Below are 23712 nucleotides of genomic sequence, written 5' to 3' on the forward strand. Positions count from 1 at the left end.
TTGTTAATAAGAGATGGGTGTTCGAGCCTGGAGTAATGCCTTTGTTACTGTACACATCGAAGAACGTGATTTAAATCAACAATAAAATAAGCGTATGGAATTTGATTGCAGATGTATGTGGAGGTTAAGGCAAAAAACGTAGAACTTCAGCGCAGAACGTGGCATGAGAGCATTTGTATTCGTGATTACGAAGAGGAGGTTGTGATAAACGAAACAGGACATGTTGCTGAAACAAGCATTGCAATGGCATCCAGACTTCAGCAACAAAGGGGAAGACCTATAGCCAGATGGCAGTGGTGATGAGTTTGTAAGAGTGGGCCTCGGAGGCCAGGTGTTAAGTGTGCAACAGTTGTGAGGTCTGGCAGTGATAATAAGATGTGGTGCCATTACTGGCCTTGGCAATAATGACATCTTGAACTTGATGAATTGTAGTTGTTGAGTGGAACTGTCATACCTTTCAAATCCCAGTTGGTGGGGGTCCTTTAACCCACTGTACTCTATTGGTCAATGAAATTAGTTCCAGTTTGTTGGAAATAAACTTTGGTCATCCTTTTGAGAGATTGACCACTGCTATGGGAATGTGGAATTTTCACCAAAAGTTTAGGACTGCCAAAGGAAAAGAGCACCACCCACATGTGAGCAGGGAGACACTGTAATGTTTCAAATGCTAAATGAGAACATATCCTCTGATCTGACTCTTGTTCTGATTGGTATTTTTGCTGTATTATAAATGCCACATCAGTGTAGCTGTTCACCTTTCTAAATACAGTGGTTTGATGATTTCTAAATTATTATAGGGATTGGATTGTTTGAGCTTTAATGCATGAATTCGCTTCTACTGAATCAAATGTAATTTCAGAGTCTACATAAAGCCAGACATAATGGTATTTAGAACTCAATTAGGTTTTCTTGGAGAATCAGATTGTTAATTTTATATGGTCCTTGATAGAAAACGTTATATCTAAATCTAGCTTGTTCACATTGTTGTTTGGCCTCTTAAGTTTTCCACTATTCAATTCCCTTCTTGCTTCCCTGTGACGTTTGTGAATTATTTATATGCGTGATAGCAGGCAAATTTATCTACAACATTCAAATAAGTATATTTACAGCAAGATTAGAAGATGTTATCACAAAATCGGATTGGAAAAATGAAGGCATGAACATAAATGGATAGAATATTAAACACCACAGATTTGCACCCAATAGAAATAAACTATAGAATATATTTTAAAAACTTAACATGTAAAGTTCAAGGTGAAATATGAAACAAAAATCACGTGCAGTTTTCTAAACAAAAAATACATTGTCGGAGGAATCTTTGTGGAAAATACAATAACATATCTTTAGCAAATATTGAAGTTTGTTTTTGGATCAAAATTATGAAATAAAGAAGCACACAAGAGCAGGATGGAGACTTTTGGAAAACTAAAATTTGCTATGAAAGCAAGGCACCAGTGTGGTTCACGAAGAAAGCTTGCAATCCGTACATATTTCCTGCTGTGCCGTAGATCAGAAACGTGGACACATGATAAAGTGGAATAAAGGTTTAAAAATGCGTGAAGCAGCATTGAGAAATGCATGCTAGAAATGTTTATCATCTCTGCATTTGAACATGAGCTCTGCATATAGTGGCCATTGCTGTACGTATTTTTTACAAATGAATAATTAACGTACCCTTATAATACAAATATTTCCTCATTAGCCTTACACACCTTTTGTTGGGAAAGTTGTTGTTGTGGAAGTGCTTGTAGTGAGGATATTTTAATATCATAGTATGTCTAGCATCACATCAGGCCACCTTTCTTTCCACTTATATTTACGCACCACACCCGGTACTCGTTTAAGGGTTCACATGCCACTTGCGCTGGAGTTATCTATGGGTTCATAGCACGGTCTTTGCACCACTGCACCAGCGCTTCCCATGAACACATCTAAGGCAAAACAATATATTCTTGTGTGTTTACAGTTGCATGCATTTACCATCCACTTATATCTGTACCTATACATAAATTATTATAAATGTACATACGTATATACAGTACCATGCATGTGTAGTGAGTCCAACTGAGTCGCAGACGTTGTTCTTTAGAGGCAACACTTTTATTGTAACATCAACCCGCTAACACAAAGGGGTAACTGCCCCTTCACCAGATACAGCCTAGGGTGGTGACCACCCAGCTAACTACTCTATACGTAGGAGTTACAGCTACGAAGGGTCAGACCCTCACTCGGGTCCCCGACCACGTGTTGATGCCTCATAGGACGTAGAGCTTCCAGCTTGTAGACGTGGAGCTTCAGCTTGTAGAATGCAGCGACCCCGATCCCTCTCAGGGACCCACCTTATATCCCCCCGGGTCGGGGCCGCTCCGTCCTTGGCCCTGCCCGTCTTCTCGAGCGTTCTAGCTCCCTCTCGACGTGTCTATGGGGTCAACCAGAGTGCCATGGCCCGGGGCAACCCTGCCCCTGGGCTGACACTCTCCCGCTCCCCCTTGTGGGAGTCCGCACTACACGCCATGCGTGGTGCCCGTGCTATCCCAGCGCTCACCAAGCCCCGCTAGGGCTGGTACTACACCCGCCTACGGGGTGTACGCGATGACGGTGCATCACACGCCGTGCTGTGCTCGAGCCGGCCTCACACAGCAACCCACTCGGTGCTGTCCGCGATGTAGGGACATCGCACGCCACGGCCCTCTTGGGCCTCCCCGATGTCACTACACATGTATGTGTTATGTAGCTCTCAGAGACGCTGTATTGTTCAGTTATATGTATATTTATTGTGAATAAAGTCCGCCGACTCACTGATAATTTAACGAGTAACCGCGAGTTGACTATATACAGCTGGATAATTTCTGTGACTCTACACGACGCTGCCTATGTAGTTGGCTGGCTACACAGGAGCGGACGCGTAGTAGTCACAGAAACAATATTAACTCTAGCCTCCAAGACGACAAGGTGCCCGATCCAAGATGATGAAGACAACCCGCTCCAAGACGATGACAGCGATGACAGTTTCTTGATTCCCCCACAGCAGCCCAGAGCCCTGTTCCACGCCGGCTTTTATCCTCTCCTCGACCCGGCCACGCCCCTTTTCCCGAACATTCTCTCACCTCCTCATCTGGGCCTCTCTGTCCCAGTCTCAATTATTATTTACGACCACTTAGGTCCCGTGCTATCCTTACGCGACCCTGTCAGTGCCCGTCGCGTCAATTAATAACCAGGCCACGAGGAGCAGTACTGTCCTTACATATATATAAAGAGTGAGTTCATAAATGTATGCGTATATGTGTACGTGTATGTGTGTGGACAGCTTCTATTCAATAATATAAAGACCCCTTCTCCTGCTGATGTGAATGTTCGTAGAAAACCCATGAATAAAACAGCCACGATGTCATGGCCGTCTTCACACACCCTGTCACAACACCACACACGCACACACACCTGCGATATGGCTGTGCAGCTGGGTGGTTCATAATGGCCTTGGCAGAAACTTTGAGCAAATACCACTCAGATTCTGGAACTGATCATCGAGACGGCGCTTCTCTCTGGGAGTTCACATTGACAGTCGGGTTCATTAAGTTAGCTTCGTAATGGCTCTAGGAGATGATGAGGCAACAACTTTGGCGTCCTGGCTTGAAGTCTTACGACTGGGTGGCTCTTGTAGGAGGTTCACAATGGCCTGGAGACGTTAAGCAAATATTGCTTCTAGACCTTGGAATGAACACCTTGTTTAAGCCACACATTATTTAACTGAGCCGTTCTGTATTTTCACAATTGTATTGAAGTCATGCATTTACATTTAAACATTTGCAGCTAGCAATGCATGTCCCTGTGTTGGAGAACAGCCCTGGAAGATAAAACCATTTAATTACATCTGGGGCCACTTCAGTAGACCTGATTGTCCACCCTAGAGCCATACCTTGTAATGCCCTGCAACGATTGTCACATATCAAAGTGTCAAAGCTCAAATAAACCAATTCGTTTCATACTATACTCTTTGTTTTTTTCGATAAAGTCACGTAGGTAAAAAATAAATAAAATGTTAATAAAATAAAAATGAAAACAACTAAATTAAATCACGACGTTTCGGAGGCAACACAAGCTTCCTTCATCAGGTGTAAATACCCTATGTAATAATCTCTCATCACAAATAGCTCTCTCTACAGTAATTTTGCTATGCTATTTATTTACACCTGATGAAGGAAGCTTGTGTTGCCTCCGAAACGTCGTGATTTAATTTAGTTTTCATTTTTGTTTTATTTTGTTTTATTTTTACCTACGTGATTTTACCGAAAGAACCAAAGAGTATGGATCCTTGCAGTCACGAAAACTTCAAATCTAGAATTAGTTTCATACTAATTTAATATGATGCGTTTTGTTGGTACTGTCATTGGAGAATAGGGCTGATAATATGTGTGGCTAACCCGATTCAAACCCACGATATCACAATGGTGTAAACTTGAATCTCTGACCTCTGACCCCACTGGCCACCTTGAAACTTGAGTTCTGAAGTGTAGTGAATTAGTTCCAGCACAGTCGCAAGTCAAAGCCAGACTTTCCCCCTGCTCTAGTGAGTGTGAGTTGGTACTGACTCCTTTGGCGGCCTTGAACTACAAGTTACAATGCCACATTCCCTTACCAGGTACCCTTTTCTCCAGATGATGACGACTGTTGTCTTCCCTCCAAGTTTGAAGTTTTCGTGACTGTAAGGATTCATACTCTTTGGTTTTTTGATAAAGTCACGTAGGTAAAAAATTAAAATAAATTAAATCACGACATTTCGGGTGCAACACACTTAAGCGGCGGAGTGCTTTCGCTAAGTTGTCCTCACCTGAAGAAGGATGCTTGTGTTGCGCCCGAAACGTCGTGATTTAATTTAGTGAGATTTTACCTACGTGACCATACCGAAAAAACCAAAGAGTATTTCCCTCCAAGTGGTAGTTGTGTTTATTGACCCTCGAGGAATGCTGAGCGGTGTTTTCTCCCAACCAGGATTAGAATTTGTGACCTTGGAGTCCAGTACTCTGACCACAGTGACAGCGATTGCAAAATAATGAATGAAAATGGCATTGTGCAGATTTTTTTTTTTATTCCACAAAATCCAGCTCCGAGGGCTGAAAATGTGAAATGTACGAATGTCAGATAAACCTTTTGAGTGAGAAAGACACTCAAACCCAGGGGTTGAACCCAAGACCTCAGAATTGTCAGTTCAATGGCTTCGACATGGACATTACGAGCCAGTTTCGCCATCCAGCCACCGTTTTGTGATTTTATTTTTGTATATTTCATCGCCAGTGGTCCAACACCATTAATAGTTAATTTGAATCATAATAAAACACAGAGGGCAATCGCTTTATTTTTTATTTTATTATTTTTTCTGTGTCTGCACGTGAAATATTTAAAGGCATTGCCTTTCGGGCTGGGAGAATGTGTTTGTGGGCATATAAAATACATATTATTTTGCTTTTGAAGTCTTTAATCGATGGGTTTCTCTGAATCTTAGAATTTCAAACACTGAAAGTGATCCAACATGTGCCATAGCTTGGCTGTTTGAGTCTCGGGCTATTCTACAGAATTTTAAATATCATAATTGTCCCACATTTTATGGCTATGTAAATATTCACAGCCTCTGCTATTCTATAAATTGTAATGATTTGGTGTCACAATTCAAGAGGACAGGTTTTTGCTATTGCGCCCCAGGTAGCATCTTTAGTGGCTGCAGGGTTTCCATTCGACCTGTAATGAGTCACTCACCACTCATTTCACTTCGCTGAAATTCGATGTCACAATTAGAGCTCTCTTTTCGATTTCAGAATCAGGTCTTTTTTTGTCTCTGTACCATCTCATCTGTACTGTCTCAGTCGTTTTAATTTGATACTATTTTCTCAGCACCGTCTTGTATGTATAATCTGTACTGTTACATATGTTTCATTTTTGAGGAAAGAGACTTTGAAATCATCGTCAGGAGTGTGCTCAGGTTTTATTATTTCAGTGATGAATTACATTTTCAAAATGATTTTCAGAAACATGCCTGTGAGTTGCAGACACGTGCAACTTTTGTTTCGCCTGTGTCGCAGCGCATGACAAATAGAGTAACACATACAGCAACATTGTTGCAAGAAAATGTATTGTTTGATTTCGGCTAAATAGTATGTTAAAGTCATTTATTCCTTGCCCCCCCCCCCCCCCCCATTGTTTGCTACTCATTCTCCAATTCTGCCTCCACCTCTCATTCACTCTTTCTCAGCTCGGCCTTCATTCTCTCCCCACTCGCCGTTGCACTCAATCTCATGCTCTCCTCTTGTCCCCTCCCTCTTTTACTCACTTCACCTCTGCTTTTTCATTCCTCGGCAATAGTATTTCATGAATAGCAATACTAATGTATGCAGTCAATTATACATTTGTAATGCGGGCGTAAACGACCTTCCGGATGTGACGTCACGGGGGGGAGGAGTTACGTCACGTGGGAGAAGGGTTCGGGTCTTTAAGGGGAGAAACCGGAAGAGGAAGGGGGGTTGTTGGAGACTGGACTAGGGTGAGGCCACGCAGGGCGAAGGCTGGGAGGAGTGGCGAGATCGCCACACACACTCGGAGAGCGGATTGGCACCGTCGGCCAGCGGTGACCAACCCAGGGAGCAGCGGCGAGGCTGCAGCGAGAGCAGCCAGCGAGGCTGCACGAAGAGGCAGCAGTGGGACTGTTCAGAGAGGGAGAGCAGTGGTGGAGCTGCAGCGAGGGCAGCCGGAGAGGCTGCGCGAGGAGATCAGCAGCGAGGCTGCTAGAGGCTACGGGAGCGACACGAGGAGATCAGCAGCGAGGCTGCTAGAGGCTACGGGAGCGACAGCAGCGTCGGCGCTGAGCGGAGGGTCTCAGAGGGAGAGAGCCGTGTGGGAAAAGTAGACGAACCCGAATAAAGGACACCAAGCCAGATACCGTGGTCGAGTCTTTTATTACACTGGTGTTGGAAGTGTAACGGCATGTCGAAGCAACTAAGAAAAAATAATATTCCGACGCCATCATCTGCTTCTTTGTCCGACGACGACCTTCCTCCAACGATGGATTCAGCTGCGGTGGTGGAGGAGAGCCCTGCTGAAGCGAGTGCGGGAACGGGAGTTGAAGATGTCGCCGCGTCGGCGGGCCCGTCAGCACCATGGGAACAGATGGCGGAGCAGCTTGAGACTCTCAAGAACGTACTGGCGCAGTTATGTCACCTCGTCACGCCGAGGACGGCGATGGGGAGAGCTGAGGGTGGTCCACAGGCCGCCGCCTTGCCTTCGCTGTCGACGCCATCAGCCACGCAGCACGAAGCCGCCATCTTGCGCGCTCCGCGGCGGGAAGCCGCCATCTTGACCACGCCGCGGTTCGACGCCATTTTGAACCTACCACCGGATGAACCATCGCTTGAGGACGGCGCGCTAAGGAGTCGCAGTCGGCATCTTACTACGGTCAAAGATTTCTCCATCGGGGGCGATTGGAGCGCTTTCGCCTGCAGATTTTTGGCGGCGGTACGTTCTGCTAGGTGGACCGACGCTGAGGCTTTGGAAGTTTTGCCGACTCTTCTTGATGACGAGTCGGTCAGATTCTTTCGTTCCATAACGGCCGAAAAGAAGAAAACACTACGTGGAGTTTTTGACGAAATGGCGGACGCTTACGAGCCACCTGATGATGCTCATCGCCGATTTGCTCAACGACAGCGAGCGCCTGAGGATTCGCCGGTGGCATATAGGGGTGCGGTGCTGGAGTTGGCTATGGCCGCATATCCGGAGACGAAGCCTGACCTGCTCGAGCCTCTCATCTTAGGTAAGATGCTCGAGCTGTCTCGGGATCTGGGGATTCCCATGCCTGTGTGTGGCCACGAGAAGCTGACTTCCCGGGCGGCAGCAAAATGTCTAGATGCACAGTTTAACCTCCGCCGGTGGAAGCAAGTCGCGGCGTGGATGGGGGGGGCCCATCGTCGAGGGAGGCGCCTTGGGTTGGGACCCTAAGAAGGCGGTCTACGTGCTGGATGGGGGGGGCCCTCAGGAGCTGACGGCCGCCTCTGGTCCATGGTCAGGCCGCGGTGGGCCGGCCCCGCGCGCTGCACCACCGGTACGGGCCCGGCAGGACGCTGGGCCTGCGCTACGGCGCAACGACGTTGACTGCTTCCGCTGCGGGCGTAAGGGCCACTACGCCAGGGACTGCTGGGCCCGCGTCCCGGGTCCGCCCCAGCAGGAGGCCTCGTCAACGGTCGCGCCAAAGAAGGAACCGCCAAGACAGGCAAGTCGGTGCGCACCAGACACCCGGCAAGGCTTTGCACCTCACCCATCACCGTTGTCGTGCGATCCGGGTGTTGTTATTAAGGGGAGGCCATCGACGGGGCCTTGTCGCTCGGTGACGCAGTGGCGTAAATTGGCACGGAGGGTCGTCGCGGCCGCTACGGGTTCGTCCACTGTACCGGGGTCTATACAAGGGGTGGACGTGCGTATTTTGGTTGATTCCGGAGCGTCCGCGACTATTATATCGGATGTCATTTTCCATCTGTTGGGCATCCCACCGGGGGCCGTGCGTCCGGTTTACGGGTCGTGCGTCGCTGCGAACGGGGGTAGCATGGGCATTGTGGGCCAGGTGGATGCTAAAATATCTATCGGGGAAGTGTCGGCCTCAGGAATTGTGTTAATTTCAAGATCTCTGGCAGTTCCTTGTTTACTGGGAACTGATTTTCTGGCTAAGATGCCCATTTTGATCAAAATTAATGAGAATTGTATTGAATTGCCGGGTGGCCGTCAAATCTCGTTTCTGCCGTCGCCCTGGGGGCGACCTGCTCCTGCCGCACAGGTGCAGGCGTTATCCGTAGTATCCGTTGACATTCCACCTGGCTCACAGATGCTTATTCCTTTGCGGTATCGGAAGCCCCTGCCTGATCGGCTAGGAGCGGTTGGGGTCTTGTTGTCACCGTCAGCCACGATAACGGCCGGATTGGCGCTGGTTGGGGCGCAGACCATCGTCCGGCCGGACCAATTACCGTTTTTGCAGGTGCTCAAGGCGGGTACCGAAAACGTGTGTGTCCCGGCTGGTACGGTTGTGGCACATGCCACTGCGGCATTTACGGCACAGGATTGCCTGCACTGCCAGGGCGTGGTTGCTGGTGTTTCCGAGCCGGTAGCTTCGGATAATCGCTGGATTGCCGACTTATGTGAGGAAAATTCTTCCCTGTCCGAGGAACAACGTTGTGCGATTCATAAATTGTTATTGACGTATTCGGATGTGTTTAGCTCCGACGATTTGGATTTGGGACGCACCTCGTTGCTTTACCATCATATTGACACAGGGGACGCTGCCCCTATTCGGTTGAACTCGCACCGGATGAGTCCGGCCGAGCGAGAACACGTTCGGGGGGCAGTGGATGACATGTTGGCTGCGGACATAATATCTCCATCTAACAGCCCATGGGGCGCGCCTGTTGTTTTGGTCAAGAAAAAGGACGGCAAATTGCGATTTTGTGTTGATTTCCGGAAATTGAATAAAATATTGGTGGCAGATGCGTATCCCCTGCCGCGTATGGACGACTCCCTCGATGCCTTGTCGGGGGCTAAGTTCTTTTCTACGCTGGATCTCTCTTCGGGATTCTGGCAGCTTCCCCTTGACGAGCCCTCACGGGAGAAAACTGCATTCCGTACGCCGCAGGGGTTATTTCAATTCAATTGTCTTCCGATGGGGCTGAATGCGGCCCCTGCCACATTTCAAAGGTTGATGGAGCTGGTATTGACGGGGTTGCAGTGGGAGACATGTCTCATATATTTAGACGATATCGTCTTCAGCCGCACATTTGATGAACATTTACGGCGGTTGGAGGCGGTGTTCACGAGGATGCGTTCCGCGAATTTGAAATTCAAGCCAAAGAAATGTCACCTACTGCAACGGTCCGTCCGTTATTTGGGGCATATCGTGAGTGCTGAGGGGGTGGCCACGGATCCGGACAAAACGGCGTGCGTCCGGGATTGGCCAACTCCGGCCACCGTGGGGGATGTACGTCGGTTTTTGGGATTCGCCTCATATTATCGGAGATTTGTTCCAAATTTTGCGACGATCGCGAGGCCTTTGCACCTCCTTACGGGTAAAGGACGAAAATTTGGTTGGGGACCGCCGGAAGAGGCGGCTTTTCAGGGCCTGCGCGATCTATTGGCTACGGCGCCGACGTTGGATTATCCGGATTTCGATCACCCCTTCATTCTTGATACGGACGCGAGTGACACAGGTATTGGCGCGGTGTTGTCTCAGTCTAAAGGGGGTGTGGAGCGCGTGGTGGCGTATGGTAGCCGGGTTTTGTCTTCCGCGGAAACCCGCTACTGTGTCACTCGCAGGGAACTTTTGGCTGTTGTTTTTTTTCTACGCCAATTTCGACCGTACCTGTACGGTCGTTCCTTTATTGTGCGTACGGATCATGCGGCCTTGCAGTATGCTCTTAAGATGGATCAGCCATCCGGCCAGTTGGCGCGTTGGTTGGACACGCTGCAATAATTTTCCTTCCAAATTCACCATCGGAAGGGGGTGCGCCATGCGAATGCAGACGCACTTTCAAGATTGCCGCAGCGCTCCCCTTGCGCGTGCGCGTCGGGGACGCATAGGTGTACGCCGATTCTATCTCCCCCTCAGCCGGTTGCGTTGGCCGTCGAGAGGCCGGATGCTCCGATGGAGCCGGGTCCGACTGATGGGGTTTTGAATCTGCCACGGTCTGTGTGGATTCGGGAACAAATGATGGATGAGTTGTTGTTGTCCTTACGGAAGCGGTCTGCGGTGGAGAGTGGGGGTCCGGGTACGGGTGGGGTGCCGGAAACCGCTCTCCGGGATGGTCTGCTCATGTGGAGGGAAGGATTCCAGGAACGCTGGCGCCTGGTTGTGCCAGCGTCCCTGCGATACGAGTTAATTAGGACTCTCCATTGTGACACGCTCTTACATTTGGGTGTGCAAAAGACCCTATTGACGTTGCAACGTCATTACTTTTGGCACGGCATGGCGACAGATGTCGTCGGGCACGTGCGCGCGTGCCCTGATTGTGCCCGGCGTAAGCCACCTAAACATCCTTATGTGCCGCCTATACAGTCTATTCAGGTGTCTCGGGTTAATGAATTGGTGGCACTGGACATTTTGGGACCCTTCCCACCATCTGCGAGGGGTAATAAATATTTGCTGGTTGGGGTCGAGTACCTCTCCCGTTGGCCGATGGCCTGGCCGTTGCCCGACCAATCGGCCGCGGCTATTACCGAGGCCTTTCTATTCGGGTACGTTATGGACAAGGGTGCGCCGGAGAGACTCCTCACGGACCAGGGCCGAAATTTTTCTTCTAAATTATTGGCGGAAGTGTGCGCGGCTCTTGGGACTAAGAAAGTACGGACATCCACATACCATCCGCAAACGGATGGTATGGTCGAACGGCTGCATCGGACATTGTCTGCCATGCTGTGCCACACGGTGAGTGAACAACAATCAGATTGGGATCTGCACATCCCTGGGGTGCTTTCGGCGTACCGGATGACGCCTCATGCGGCTACAGGATATTCGCCGTTTTTCCTTATGTATGGTCGGGAAAACGTGCCGCCGATGGATGTGCAGTTGGGAACCGGTGTGAGGGGACCTGGTAAACCACTCCCAGATTACATTCGGGACACCGTTCGCCGGGTCACGGAGGCGCGGGAGGGTGCCCGCGTGGCTACGGCCAAAGCTCAGGCCCGGAACGAGCGGTATGCTCGACGTTCCAAGGTGGAGTGCCCCTGGAAGGTTGGGGACCTGGCCTGGCTCCATTGCCCGCAGGTGCGGCCAGGAACCTCTCCTAAATTGCATAAACCTTGGCAAGGGCCCGTCCGCCTCATCGACGTTCCCAACCCGCAGTCGGCACGTGTTCGGATTGGATCTCGTCGCTGGTTTGTTCACACGTCGCGCTTGAAGCCATATGTTGCTCCCCTACCTGATGCGTCATCTCCTGATGTTGCCTTGCCAGGGTCTGTTGCTGCCGACTCTTCCTTGCCTGTGTCCGTTGATCTTGCAAGAGCGCCTGTCGTGCCTATTCCAGACAGACCGGCCGTGACACCGCAGGTGACGAGGGGCCCTGCTCGGGGGGTGCCTGCCAGGACTGCGGGAACTCCGAGCCCTGCAGCCCTTCCGACCCCGCTGCAAGCACAATCGCGGGACACCTCCGGGGCTGAGCCTTCGGGGACACGGGACGTTGGTGGGCCTCCAACAGCGACAGGAGGATTGCGGCCTGTCACTCTGCGGGAGGGCCGCCGACCGTCCGGGACGGGCCGGCGACCCGCACACGTTCTAAATCTCTTACGTTTCGTTGATTGTTATGTTGTGTTGTTGTTCTTACTGTTATAATTATTGCATGCTTCGTGTCCTTTAGTGTGTCAGGGTCGGTTTCGCCCGCATTACTGTTCGGAGTTTTGTTCAGCCGAGGTCGGCTGGGTTTTCTCTACGGGGGAGGGTGGTGTAATGCAGGCGTAAACGACCTTCCGGATGTGACGTCACGGGGGGGAGGAGTTACGTCACGTGGGAGAAGGGTTCGGGTCTTTAAGGGGAGAAACCGGAAGAGGAAGGGGGGTTGTTGGAGACTGGACTAGGGTGAGGCCACGCAGGGCGAAGGCTGGGAGGAGTGGCGAGATCGCCACACACACTCGGAGAGCGGATTGGCACCGTCGGCCAGCGGTGACCAACCCAGGGAGCAGCGGCGAGACTGCAGCGAGAGCAGCCAGCGAGGCTGCACGAAGAGGCAGCAGTGGGACTGTTCAGAGAGGGAGAGCAGTGGTGGAGCTGCAGCGAGGACAGCCGGAGAGGCTGCGCGAGGAGATCAGCAGCGAGGCTGCTAGAGGCTACGGGAGCGACACGAGGAGATCAGCAGCGAGGCTGCTAGAGGCTACGGGAGCGACAGCAGCGTCGGCACCGAGCGGAGGGTCTCAAAGGGAGAGAGCCGTGTGGGAAAAGTAGACGAACCCGAATAAAGGATACCAAGCCAGATACCGTGGTCGAGTCTTTTATTACACATTTGTAGCAAGACTTGTGAGAAATTGCCCTTCATTGTTTCGTAGGTTTAAAAAAGTTACTTGTTCTATGAAATCTCTTGCCACGTGCTCGTTCTCTTAACACACGGGGTTGCATTACTCTGCAATAATTCTGAATGAATGCTTTGTCCCAAACACACGAGATGTCAACAGCTCGATTGAACAGAAATTGTCAAAAAACAATAGTTAAAATATGAACTTTATAAATAATTACGTACTGTAGTTTTGTGGGAGTCATCAAGCAGAAGCCATTCTCCATCATCATGTGATGTTACTGCTGTTAGTGAGGGTTCTAAATGTCTTCATGTCGTGACAAAATGTCACCCACATAATAATTAGCATGTCCTAGGGATAAGGGAGGAAAATATTTTGAATGTCACATTAAACCGTCGCCTACGAGAATAAAATTAGTTCTGCTTGTTTAAAGTTATTGAGTTCTCACATGATACTCAATTCCTGTGTTAATTTTGTAAATTATCCACTTTGCCATGGTACATTAGCTTGTTGATACATGTTGCCTGTGAGTAAATTATGTAACCATTGTGTAGTTTTGTGTTTCCTCTCAACATATCTTCCCCATTCCCTTTTTCTCTCTCCTCTCCCTGCATCTCTGTCTCTCACAGGCAGTACTCCAATACGAGGTAAGGCTGATGTCACGATGCGTTCCCCATTTATATCTTCCTTGTCAATGGAAGGCCCGAAGATCGATTTTATTTTAAACTCGAAGTCAACTGGCACCTTTTGAGACTCGACTTCAGCAGACCGAGTCTTAAAATCAGCGTTGTTTTGGGACCTTTCTCATGTCATTATGATGATAATTACTGCATCGCAATCATCATTAACCTCTCATCTTGCCATCCCTGTAACTGCAGGGGCCCTTCAAATTGAGAACAGCCAGGATTCGGACCAAGGCAAATACGAGTGTGTGGCTACAAACAGTGTGGGTACACGCTTCTCTGCGCCAGCCAAGCTCTTCGTTAAAGGTACGAATGCTTAACCGAGTGAGAGGTCGATTGTGTCTGAGCCAGGACGACGCTGTCTCCTTACCCCATCGTGATGTTATTAAGCGTTTGGCTTAGTGATGTGAGGTCTCTAGGGCTTGCTTCGTTTGTCTGCCCAACCAAGCTTCCTCCTAGGTTTCATGGCCAAACTAGGAAACTGCCCTTGCTTTAGGCCTCAGCTCAGGCACTTTTTATTTTGTGCGGAGTTTGTGAAACATTAATAATTAAGGAAGATGCTATCCAAGGATCAAAAGGCTATTCCATTTTTGATATGTACCCAGGTTCTGTGTCCTGAACTGTCCAAGATGAGTTTAAAGCTATGTTAATGAGTATAAGGACTTTACAATTACGGTCAGGAGCATCATTTGATTGTGAAATCATGTCACGAGAGTGTTATGATGATGTGCTTGACCACAACTTGAAAGTCTTTTTTTCTCACGAATGAAGCTTCAAGCTAATTTTGGACAGCCTAGGACACACATTCAAGGTGTGTATCTACAATATTAGAGCCATTTGTTTGTTGGATTTTTCGTTAATCGTATGAGAGGATGTTGAGCTAATTTGTGAACAAATAAACTGTTAAGTTTTAACGCTGAAATTTTAAGCTGCTGATAAATCATAAATACATATTTTGTTAAGGTATAACCTGAGCTATGATCTGACTCGTTCATTATTGATTGGCCAGTTTCACTCATTTACCGTGGGTTATAATTAAAGGTTTCATATGTTGAAGAGGAATATTTTTACATATATAATAATTTGAGATTAATATCTTAATTATATTTAAACATATTACCACTTTGAGCTCTAATTTGACACCTTGTCTTTCATTTTCATTAGGTATTTTATTATACAGTACAGTATTACAGTGACTTAGAGGTGCATATGAAACAGTGAATATGAAATTGTGTTTTTATTAAATGCAATAACATTTTATGCAACATATTTACAACATCATATTTTACCACGTGTTTTCCAATTATCTTGTGGCGCTGCGGTTGACTCGCGTGAATAAAGTTGCAAGATCAACCAACATCCGATGGGGGTTGACTTAGCATATTATGCCTCCAAAGGTCAACAAAATTAGTACGACCTTGTTGGAAGTCAACAATGGTTATCCTTGGGAAAGAATGGCCCTCAACTTAGGAATGGCTGGCTCAGGTTGCACCGGTTGGACTTAACCTTGACTCGCTATTTTAAATCAATGTGTCATCTGCTGTAAAGTGGATGTTTAAAACCCTGTGACATTATTCGCGATAAACACAGGCCATTGCGAGCCACGGGTGACATCACAGCCCAGTTGTCAAATTTCCTTAAAAAATAACCACAGTGTCGTGGTCAATCTCAATCAGCTCTCACCTACTTAAACAAAGGGCACAAGTGGTGGTTCATTTAAATGTTACTTATAAAAGCGTGTTTATTTTTGCGAGCCACTCACTCCATACAAAGTCAGCACCATTGAGGCATCAGATGAAACCCTGGAGCCGAGTGTCTTTCTATGGCTGTGCTCAAAGGTTTCATATTAGCTGTGTTGGAGACACTGAGCTGGCAGCGTTGAGATCACGGATTTGGATCTCGGTCTCCACCCACCCGCAATAAAAGCAGGTCGTCATGTGTAGTGAGTTCAATATCGAATCCCATGAATCAATGACAGTACAAATTTAGAAAATAACACATTACAGATTGGTTTTCTCACTTATTTAGGCTGAGGCCAGCTCATATACATAAAATAATTGAGTATGGGTTTATTGACACACAGTGCACCACTCTTTTTCTGATCGCCATTTAGTGTTGGCTGAGAGAGGCCTTTTACAATATTGAAGTCGTGGCTTCTATTACAGTGGGGTCTGTGGCGTCATCTTCCAGGGCTGTTGCTTCACGTGAAGTTATCTTAAAGAGGCTCTGATGCCTGTTAGATAAATTGGCTTTGCCTAAACGTAACAAACCTCTCATGGAAGATGGAACCTAATAAACAAACAACTCTTATATTTGAGATACATACCTGAGTTTTGTGTTCCTAACTGACAGGAGCGTGAATTTTCGTGCAAAAAAACTATTTGAATGCTCTCGTGATGTCAATAAAGGGACGTATTGAAACACATGCGATTGACTTTCATTTTAAATTCGTTTTTCTCACAAACGAAGCTTGAAACTTGTCTCTGAGAACCCGGGACACACACCCTAGGTATGTATCTAAAAGATAAGAGCCGTTTATTGTCTTAATTGTATCTGTAAAGGAGGTCGTTGTGTCTTCACATGCATGGTGTCAGGATTCTACAGTATCTCGAGGCAGCCTTTAACTTCACGGATCCCCGTGTCATTTTCCGAATCGCGTTGTATCTTAATGCGTTTGAATGCCGGCATTTTTTACTCTCTATGTTTTCCCTCGATGTTGTTGTTTTCGACCCCTTTCCCTGACCTCCCCGAATGCTCCAATCCCTCCCTCTCCCCCTGCGTTCTCTGCATTTCCCTGGGTTTTTTTTCCTCCTCCCATTCCATGTCATAAAAACGCTAACCACAACACCACCACCACCTCTCCCCTCATCTCCCTTCAGGACTCCGAAAAGGTCAGTGTCTGTGTGTTTAGTGTAGTGCCTGGTTTCGTTTGGGTACCCCCCCCCCCCCCCCTCCTAAATGCATCATACGATCTTCTGGCCGAATTTCAGTCGGTGAACATATATTTTAAAAATTAGTTTTATTGATTGCACGAGGTCTCCGCGGGATCGCCGTTTAAATTTACAATTCCATCAAATAAAAAAAAACTCTTGAAATACAAATATTAAATTCAATCAAATTTAATCAAGGATCGTTTTGATTGTCGGTCGTTTGACGGTGAATGTTGTTGCATGTGCATGCCTAAATATAAATCACAACCGCTTACGTATTGAGCAGACACATTACCGGTGTAATGACAAGGACAACAATGGCGGGTGTGTAAGTTACGCTGAATGCATGTGTTGGGATGTGCATGTGAGCGAGAATTTCCTCCGTACTTGGGCTATTTTTGTTAAAATCTCTATATGACACGGGGTAAGGTTCACATCGCTCCACTTCATCCATCTACTAATGCCACCTGCATAGTGTGAATATTCCTGTGTGCCTGTGGATATATTGTGGGTATGGGGAGCGTTGGCACAGTGGTTCGTGCACTATCACGAACCCGCCGACCTAGGTTCGATTCCCGGCCATGGATAATATCAGTGGCAAGCGTTATCTGAACCTGTCCTGGGCCTCCCCTAGGTCAACTGAGTATTTGCGGCAGTGTGTTAGAACTTGCAGCACTCACCCCTCCTGCCCCATTCTGGCCTTTAAAGGTGCTCGCAAACAGCGCTTGCTGCCTGTAAAGATGATTGTGGTTGTGTGTATGTATGAATCAGAGTTAAATTTAACGAACAAAACAGCTTGCAAAATCACTCTATTTCCTTATTGGAATTCAGCCAATTCATTGCACACCTAGTGAATATGAATGTTTATGCAGTATTCTGAGTCCTATATTCAGAAACCTTGTTGAATTTCCAAACTTCATTAGAAATCTCCTGCATTGGAATGTGGGGCCAATTAGCATTTTGTGTTATGTGTTATGTAATGTGTATAGAAGGGTGATATATGAAGTGGGGACTTAACTGCTGTTCATAATGACTTTGGTGTGTTTTTTTAAGAAACAAAAACTACAAAGTGACTTTGCAAATTGTTTGAACATTGTTCATGTCACTACATACTTTCAGCAGCATACACCACAATCGCAGGTTCGGAGGTGGCTGGGTGGCTCAATGGGTCCCTAATGGATGTGATATAGACACTTAGCCAGCATCACTGAGATCCTGGTTTTGAATCTGGGTTTAACCACCTATGATGAAACTGGGTTTTCAAGTGTAATTAGTTGATGATCTGAGCCTGTTTCGATTTAAAGCTTTCGTGACTGCAGGGATTCATCTTCTTGGTTCTTTCGGTAAAGTCACGTAGAAGGGAAATAATAAAATAATAAAAATAAAACGTAATAAAATTATTCTCAAATAATTTGTGAGAATTATTTTATTATGTAAAATTTTTATTATTTTATTATTTCCCTTCTACGTGACTTTACCGAAAGAACCAAGAAGATCTGAGCCTGGCTAAAGTATGACTGCCAAGTGACCAACACCCTTTGCTGGGAATTAAAAATCTGTATTCCTATTGTAGATTTGTAATTATTTGAACTGAAATGTCTTGGCAGTCCTCTGACTTGAGTTGATGTTAAAAACATATTTCAGCAAATTTCCAAATAGAAATTTCCAAATGGAAATGTTATAGTCGCATTACAATACAATGCCAATAGTGCACTCGAAATATAATTTAGAGAATTTGAATACAGACGGTCACCATTATTACGATACAATGAGTTCCTGGAAACCCGTAGAAACAGTAAAAGCATCATGTTCCTTTGCGTTTTAATTTCATCAGCCATATTTAAGAGGGTTTAAGAGGTAAAAATGCACAAAAACACTTGAGAATAACAAAAAGCTCCACGCCAAGTCACATAGAAAGCAGACTGACTCTGTTCAAATTGTGTTCAGAGTCATGTCGGAAGATGCGTCGTGAATCAAATTTCTGCGTCGCAAATCGATCCATGGTGGCATATTAATGTCATAAATGTGGATCGTAGTAAATCGGACCTTCATAAACCAGAGACTGCCTATTTCGAAAAGAAAACACCTTCCCCCCTCCTTATTTCATCACTTTCGCATCATGATCATCATCCCAACACACGGTTCTGACGTAGGGGGAAGTGGAGTTGTTTTATAAAAAAATAATCTAATTAAAAATTTCCGACCGTCGTTTGCCCGTCCGAACAACTGCACGTGTCTCGTCTGTTGTGCATGTGTCGGTAATGCATGTGTTGTTTGTAATCTGAGCATGTGTTGTAAGTGCAAGCTTGCTGTTGCCTATGACTTTACTGCATGCCCTATCCGTATACAAATCAAAATAATACAATATTAGGAGGTTTGTGGACAAGCATTCCGAGGTTTACTTTACTTACCGTAAATATGTGAACATGAAGAGTAGAAATTACCCTAAATCAGTGCAATGGCATTCAAGGTGTTGTTACTTTTTTTCTACATTCAAGTGCTTGGAGGAACTGATCCCCACTATATAGGGATGTGGAATTTTTTTACCATTGGCCCATGGCCACCAGTGGAGATGGCTGCTGCCCTTTGCTGACTGGAGCAGGGAGACGCTTGGACTTTATACACAGGACAAAATGACACGAAAATACAGCAGATTACATTTATTGTGAATTGTGCTCAACATAGGTCTCGTCATACTGAACTATTATAAGACTGCCATCGCAGACTTCCCGTTGCTCATTTCTTCACTCTTGTCTTCTTCCCCCACTTATTTGACCAACATCTGCTGCTGACATGCGCGGGACCCATACCACCATCCCAATTCTCAATGCGTAGTGTGAACTGGACATGAAAACAGGCCTCATTCTATGGTGTCAAATAGGCATAAAAACTCACAGAACCAATACATACTTTTGACATTTTCTAAGTGAGTACATGTAGAGCCTGCTGGGTTTGTGAGTAAACACTTTTTGGGTGGTGGTATCAATGTTGCTGGGTTTTTAAATTCCTGTGTGAGCCATTTGCTGATTTGTCATTGGAATGGCCCAATACTCTGTTTCCTCTGTGCTTTATTTGTCAATATGTTGTTACTTTAGTGTAATGGGGGATTTTTGCTGTTTAGTCATTTGGAGACAACATTTATACGTTGAATGGAGAACTCTAAAAGCAGTGGGGTACCATGCCCTTTCAAGGGAACATTTTTTGTGTGAAGGAACAGATGGCACTTGCAATAACTGCAGAGCAATACTTACCACCACTGTACAGCCCTCTTATTCTATGACGCTATGCTCGTGTGCATTGTTCGGCTCCGATTAGCACGGTTGGCTACGTAGGGTGCGACAAAGGTTCAACATACACGTAAAAATGAATGGCATACAGTAAACACATTTACAGTACACATTAAATAAGCATGAATAATTATTAAGAATTATTATTGCTTATTTAATAATTGTTAATGCTGATTTAATAATTAGAAATAATTATTAGTGAGTGACAAATTATCGACAGTTCACAGTTGTCATTATTAGGTTGCAGTGGTGGGAAAGGGCCTAATTAATAGTACCTGGGAACACAGTCGACTGTGAGCAATATTAAGAAGGGGCTAATGCATAATTCAGTGTGGATAACAAAGGGGGCATTTGGACAAGTTGTGCAATTTCTCTGTACTCTTCCTTTTCAGTTAACAATCTGAACTTTTTGGTTTGTTCAAACTTAAGGCCTAAATACATAATGAGTTCCCACGGGAAACAAGTGCAGTACACAACATTCTATGGAAGGGGAGTGAAACTCCGTGTTATGTACTGTAGTGTCATCATAAACTACAATAATTATCTAAAATTATGTTTCAGTCATCCGTTACGTTTCCGGCAAGAATGCAGGTGTTAAGATGTTCAAACACCAAATAGACACCTATTATAAGGCATCTAGTCTGCATTAACCACACTTCTTGTGGGGGAAAGTGCAAACAAATATAGTACTTTGATAATAATATATGCACTGTCCTTGAAACTGATTGGCCTTCACCAGAATTCGTCTCTTTTATGGCTTTGTCTCACCAGTGTGAGACCAAAGGCTGCCAAAACGCGAAACAGTTCAAGGATAATGCGAACACCAAAGCATTAATAACTCATGTTAAGCGGTTATCATACAATATCTTGATACTGACAAAAGGAGCTCATAGATAAATCCATTACACATGAAAGATGTTTATGTGATACAACGCATAGTACACCATTGTTTAAAATCAAAGCACATTGTTCCTATTTGGGGATTTTTTTTCCCTTTGGCATCAAGAGCACAGGTTGGCGATTGTTTTTTTGCTGCTTGCTGTATGACCCTTTGCTCACAATAATCCTTCTGCGGTCAATAGAATGATTAGCACCGTTTTTTGGCAAGTCAGCAGTATTTTGTCTTATTTATAGACTGGTCCCTGCCACGGGCATGCGGTATGACTACCCTCTAGCTCGTGGCCACCAGCATAGATGAACACCGCCCATGGATTATTTGAGGAGGGCAGACACTTTGACTTGATTTTAAATGATCACATTAATAGGAATGCGATTCTGATATCACACAGCGTTTTATTAACGTATTTATATTGCACACAAATAACATACATAAAGTTTTCCATTTACCATAATACTAATTGGCACTGTAAGATACACCCTTAAAGGATACTTTTGACAGATAGCACATAGCTAAATAATCATTCACTCATTAGCACTGCCAAATAATGTGTATGTTAATTGTGTATTTGTACTTGTGTAATATAGATATGTGTTCATATTCAGCATGTAAATGCCATGACTGTGAAGTCAACAGTGGTTCTATTAGAGGGACTGACCCCTGCCTTAGGAACGTCAAATTGTTACTGCTGATTCAGGGTCGACAATGTAGATGAGTGCTGGGCCCACAACTCGTTTGAGCAGGAAACAATTGACTTTCTGACTGTTTACAATTACGTACGTGATTATAATATGTGCTTGCATGTATTCAGGTCACTATCATTGAGTTTCCAATTCCATGTTTTGCTCGAAGAGGTGTTGTTTATTATATTAAAGCCTTTATCCCACTCAAGAGCAGCACATCATCTTACATGTCATTAAGTTATTTACTTGCTTATGTCTTTAGGATGCAGTGAAAAAGAAGAACAGATTTATCTTTAATATATATTTTTCTAAGCGGAGTAATTTCTCCTACCTCTAATTGGAAACCAATTAAGTGACTGCCTGTGTATCACAATGTGGTCCACATGTATGTATGTGTGCGTGCACACATACATACATATTGATATGCACTTATTGAAGTGTATACGGCATAGCATTGTGATGTGCGTGCACACTGATGTGTGCATTTGATGCATATGCACGCTGCTATGCATCAACAGGGAGATCTGTGTGCACTGAATCACATGCAAGAGAGCGCACGTGTGTATGCACATGTGCATTATTAAAAGAAGACACTGCTAGCCTGACCACGTTATGTCTTGATTGAGACTCGGCTCCAGAAAAACGCACATCGGGATTGGAATCTTCATTGAAATTCAGCTGCAGGAAACCGGGTCTTAGGATGAGATTCAATGAAGGCTCCAGATTCTATCAACACTCTAATCCTGAAACCCAGTCTCCCAGAGCCACATCTCAATCAAGACTCTTGGTCACAGAAAAGTGGCTTGGTTTTTCCACTGCCTTCAGTTAATTTGTTCGCATGCACGTGAATGCGAACACATGTGTTTGTGATTGTGTGACTTAATTACTTTGCTTTGAATGCAGGTTCCCGCACACACAAACACACAGTTGGGTGTCTCCCAGTGTCTGTCTATGTATGTGTGTGAATGTGCCCGGAGTTCGATTCCCGCTCATGACCAACACCGGTGATAATTTGATTAACTGGTTCTAGGCTTCACCCTAGATCGACTCAGCCTAAAATGTGTATCTGGTGCGGTGTGTAAATGTCTTGCCACTCGTGAGACAGAGGCAAATGGGCGTGGAACTGGCCAGCCACCTCCCTCGTGTGCCGTGTCGGCCTGCATCGGTGCTCGCTAACAGCACTTGCCCAAACAGTATTTTAAGGCTATACAGGTGATCTTCATCTTTGATGTAATGGCTAGCGCAATGCGCTACAAATCTAGTGACTTGAGTCTAATTCCCGGCCATGAATAACGTCACTGGCAAGGGGTGTCTGAACCTCAGCCTTAAATAAGTTCTTGATGCAATGTATTAACACTGAAAGCGACCAGTTGTGGTGCTGGCCACACCACCAAAAGTCTTAACAGGTGCTCACGAACACCATTTGTCCCAAGGTTCTATAAGTCTAAAGGGAAACGCTTTGTCTGTTTTGTACATGTTTGTGTGTGTCTATGCTTGCGCCTATTGTGTGTGCCTGTTTCTGTACGCGTGTACGTTTGTGTGTGCGTGCCTGTGTGAGTTTATGTGTGTGCGTATGTGTGTGGGAGCATGTTAATGAAACATATTAGGGTTATGCACATTGATGTCGTATGTGTCATATCCGCATAAAATTGCATGTGCATGCATTTGCTAATGTTTTACTAATAAGTGTCAATGCGAATGCACGCGTAAATGTATTTGAATGCATTGGGTTAACGTGTGCATATTAAAATATGTGCTTATATAGTATTCATATTTGTGCATGCTTTGTGTGTGTGCATTTGCATCTACATTTTAATATGCTTGCTCCTGCATATGTGTGTGTGTGGATGTATGAGAGCCTCCGTGTTTGTGCTTGTATGCATGCTTGTGCATTAATCTGTGTGTAAGTATGCATTGTTTGAGTGTGCTTGCATACATATGAATACAAAATTGGGAATTTTCTTCAACCCATTCTGTTCCTGGCCCCATGTGTCTTATATGTGTGTGTGTATTGCAACAGTCAAACTCTGGGGTAAACGGGAGAACAGGTACCTGGTTCCTAATATCCATGGTTCCAACTGGGCATTGACTTTGACTTTAATCGAGGGGCCGTGGATTTCTCCGGATAATTGTAAGAATTTGCCGAATGATTCCACTTATTTATGGTCTAGATCCCGGATAATTAGAAGGATTTTGCCAAATAACTCGATT

At 45.7% G+C, this 23712-nt stretch overlaps 1 protein-coding gene across 3 annotated transcripts in view; it reads left to right on the forward strand.

The window, feature by feature from the left end:
• Positions 1–23712, forward strand: part of LOC144739806 (receptor-type tyrosine-protein phosphatase S-like) — a 210430-nt gene that overhangs the window by 126084 nt on the left and 60634 nt on the right. For 2 of the 3 annotated variants that reach the window (XM_078622701.1, XM_078622708.1), the window contains exons 1-2: positions 13502–13667; positions 13899–14009. In XM_078622701.1, coding sequence (XP_078478827.1) covers positions 13538–13667; positions 13899–14009 — 241 coding nt within the window. In that variant the 5' untranslated portion in view covers positions 13502–13537. Of the gene's footprint in view, positions 1–13501; positions 13668–13898; positions 14010–23712 lie in introns of those variants that run through there. The other variant, XM_078622715.1, reaches the window with a different exon arrangement.

This window comes from Lampetra planeri, chromosome 3, assembly GCF_965212315.1.
Source record: "Lampetra planeri chromosome 3, kcLamPlan1.2.h2, whole genome shotgun sequence".
Lineage (NCBI taxonomy): Eukaryota > Metazoa > Chordata > Hyperoartia > Petromyzontiformes > Petromyzontidae > Lampetra > Lampetra planeri.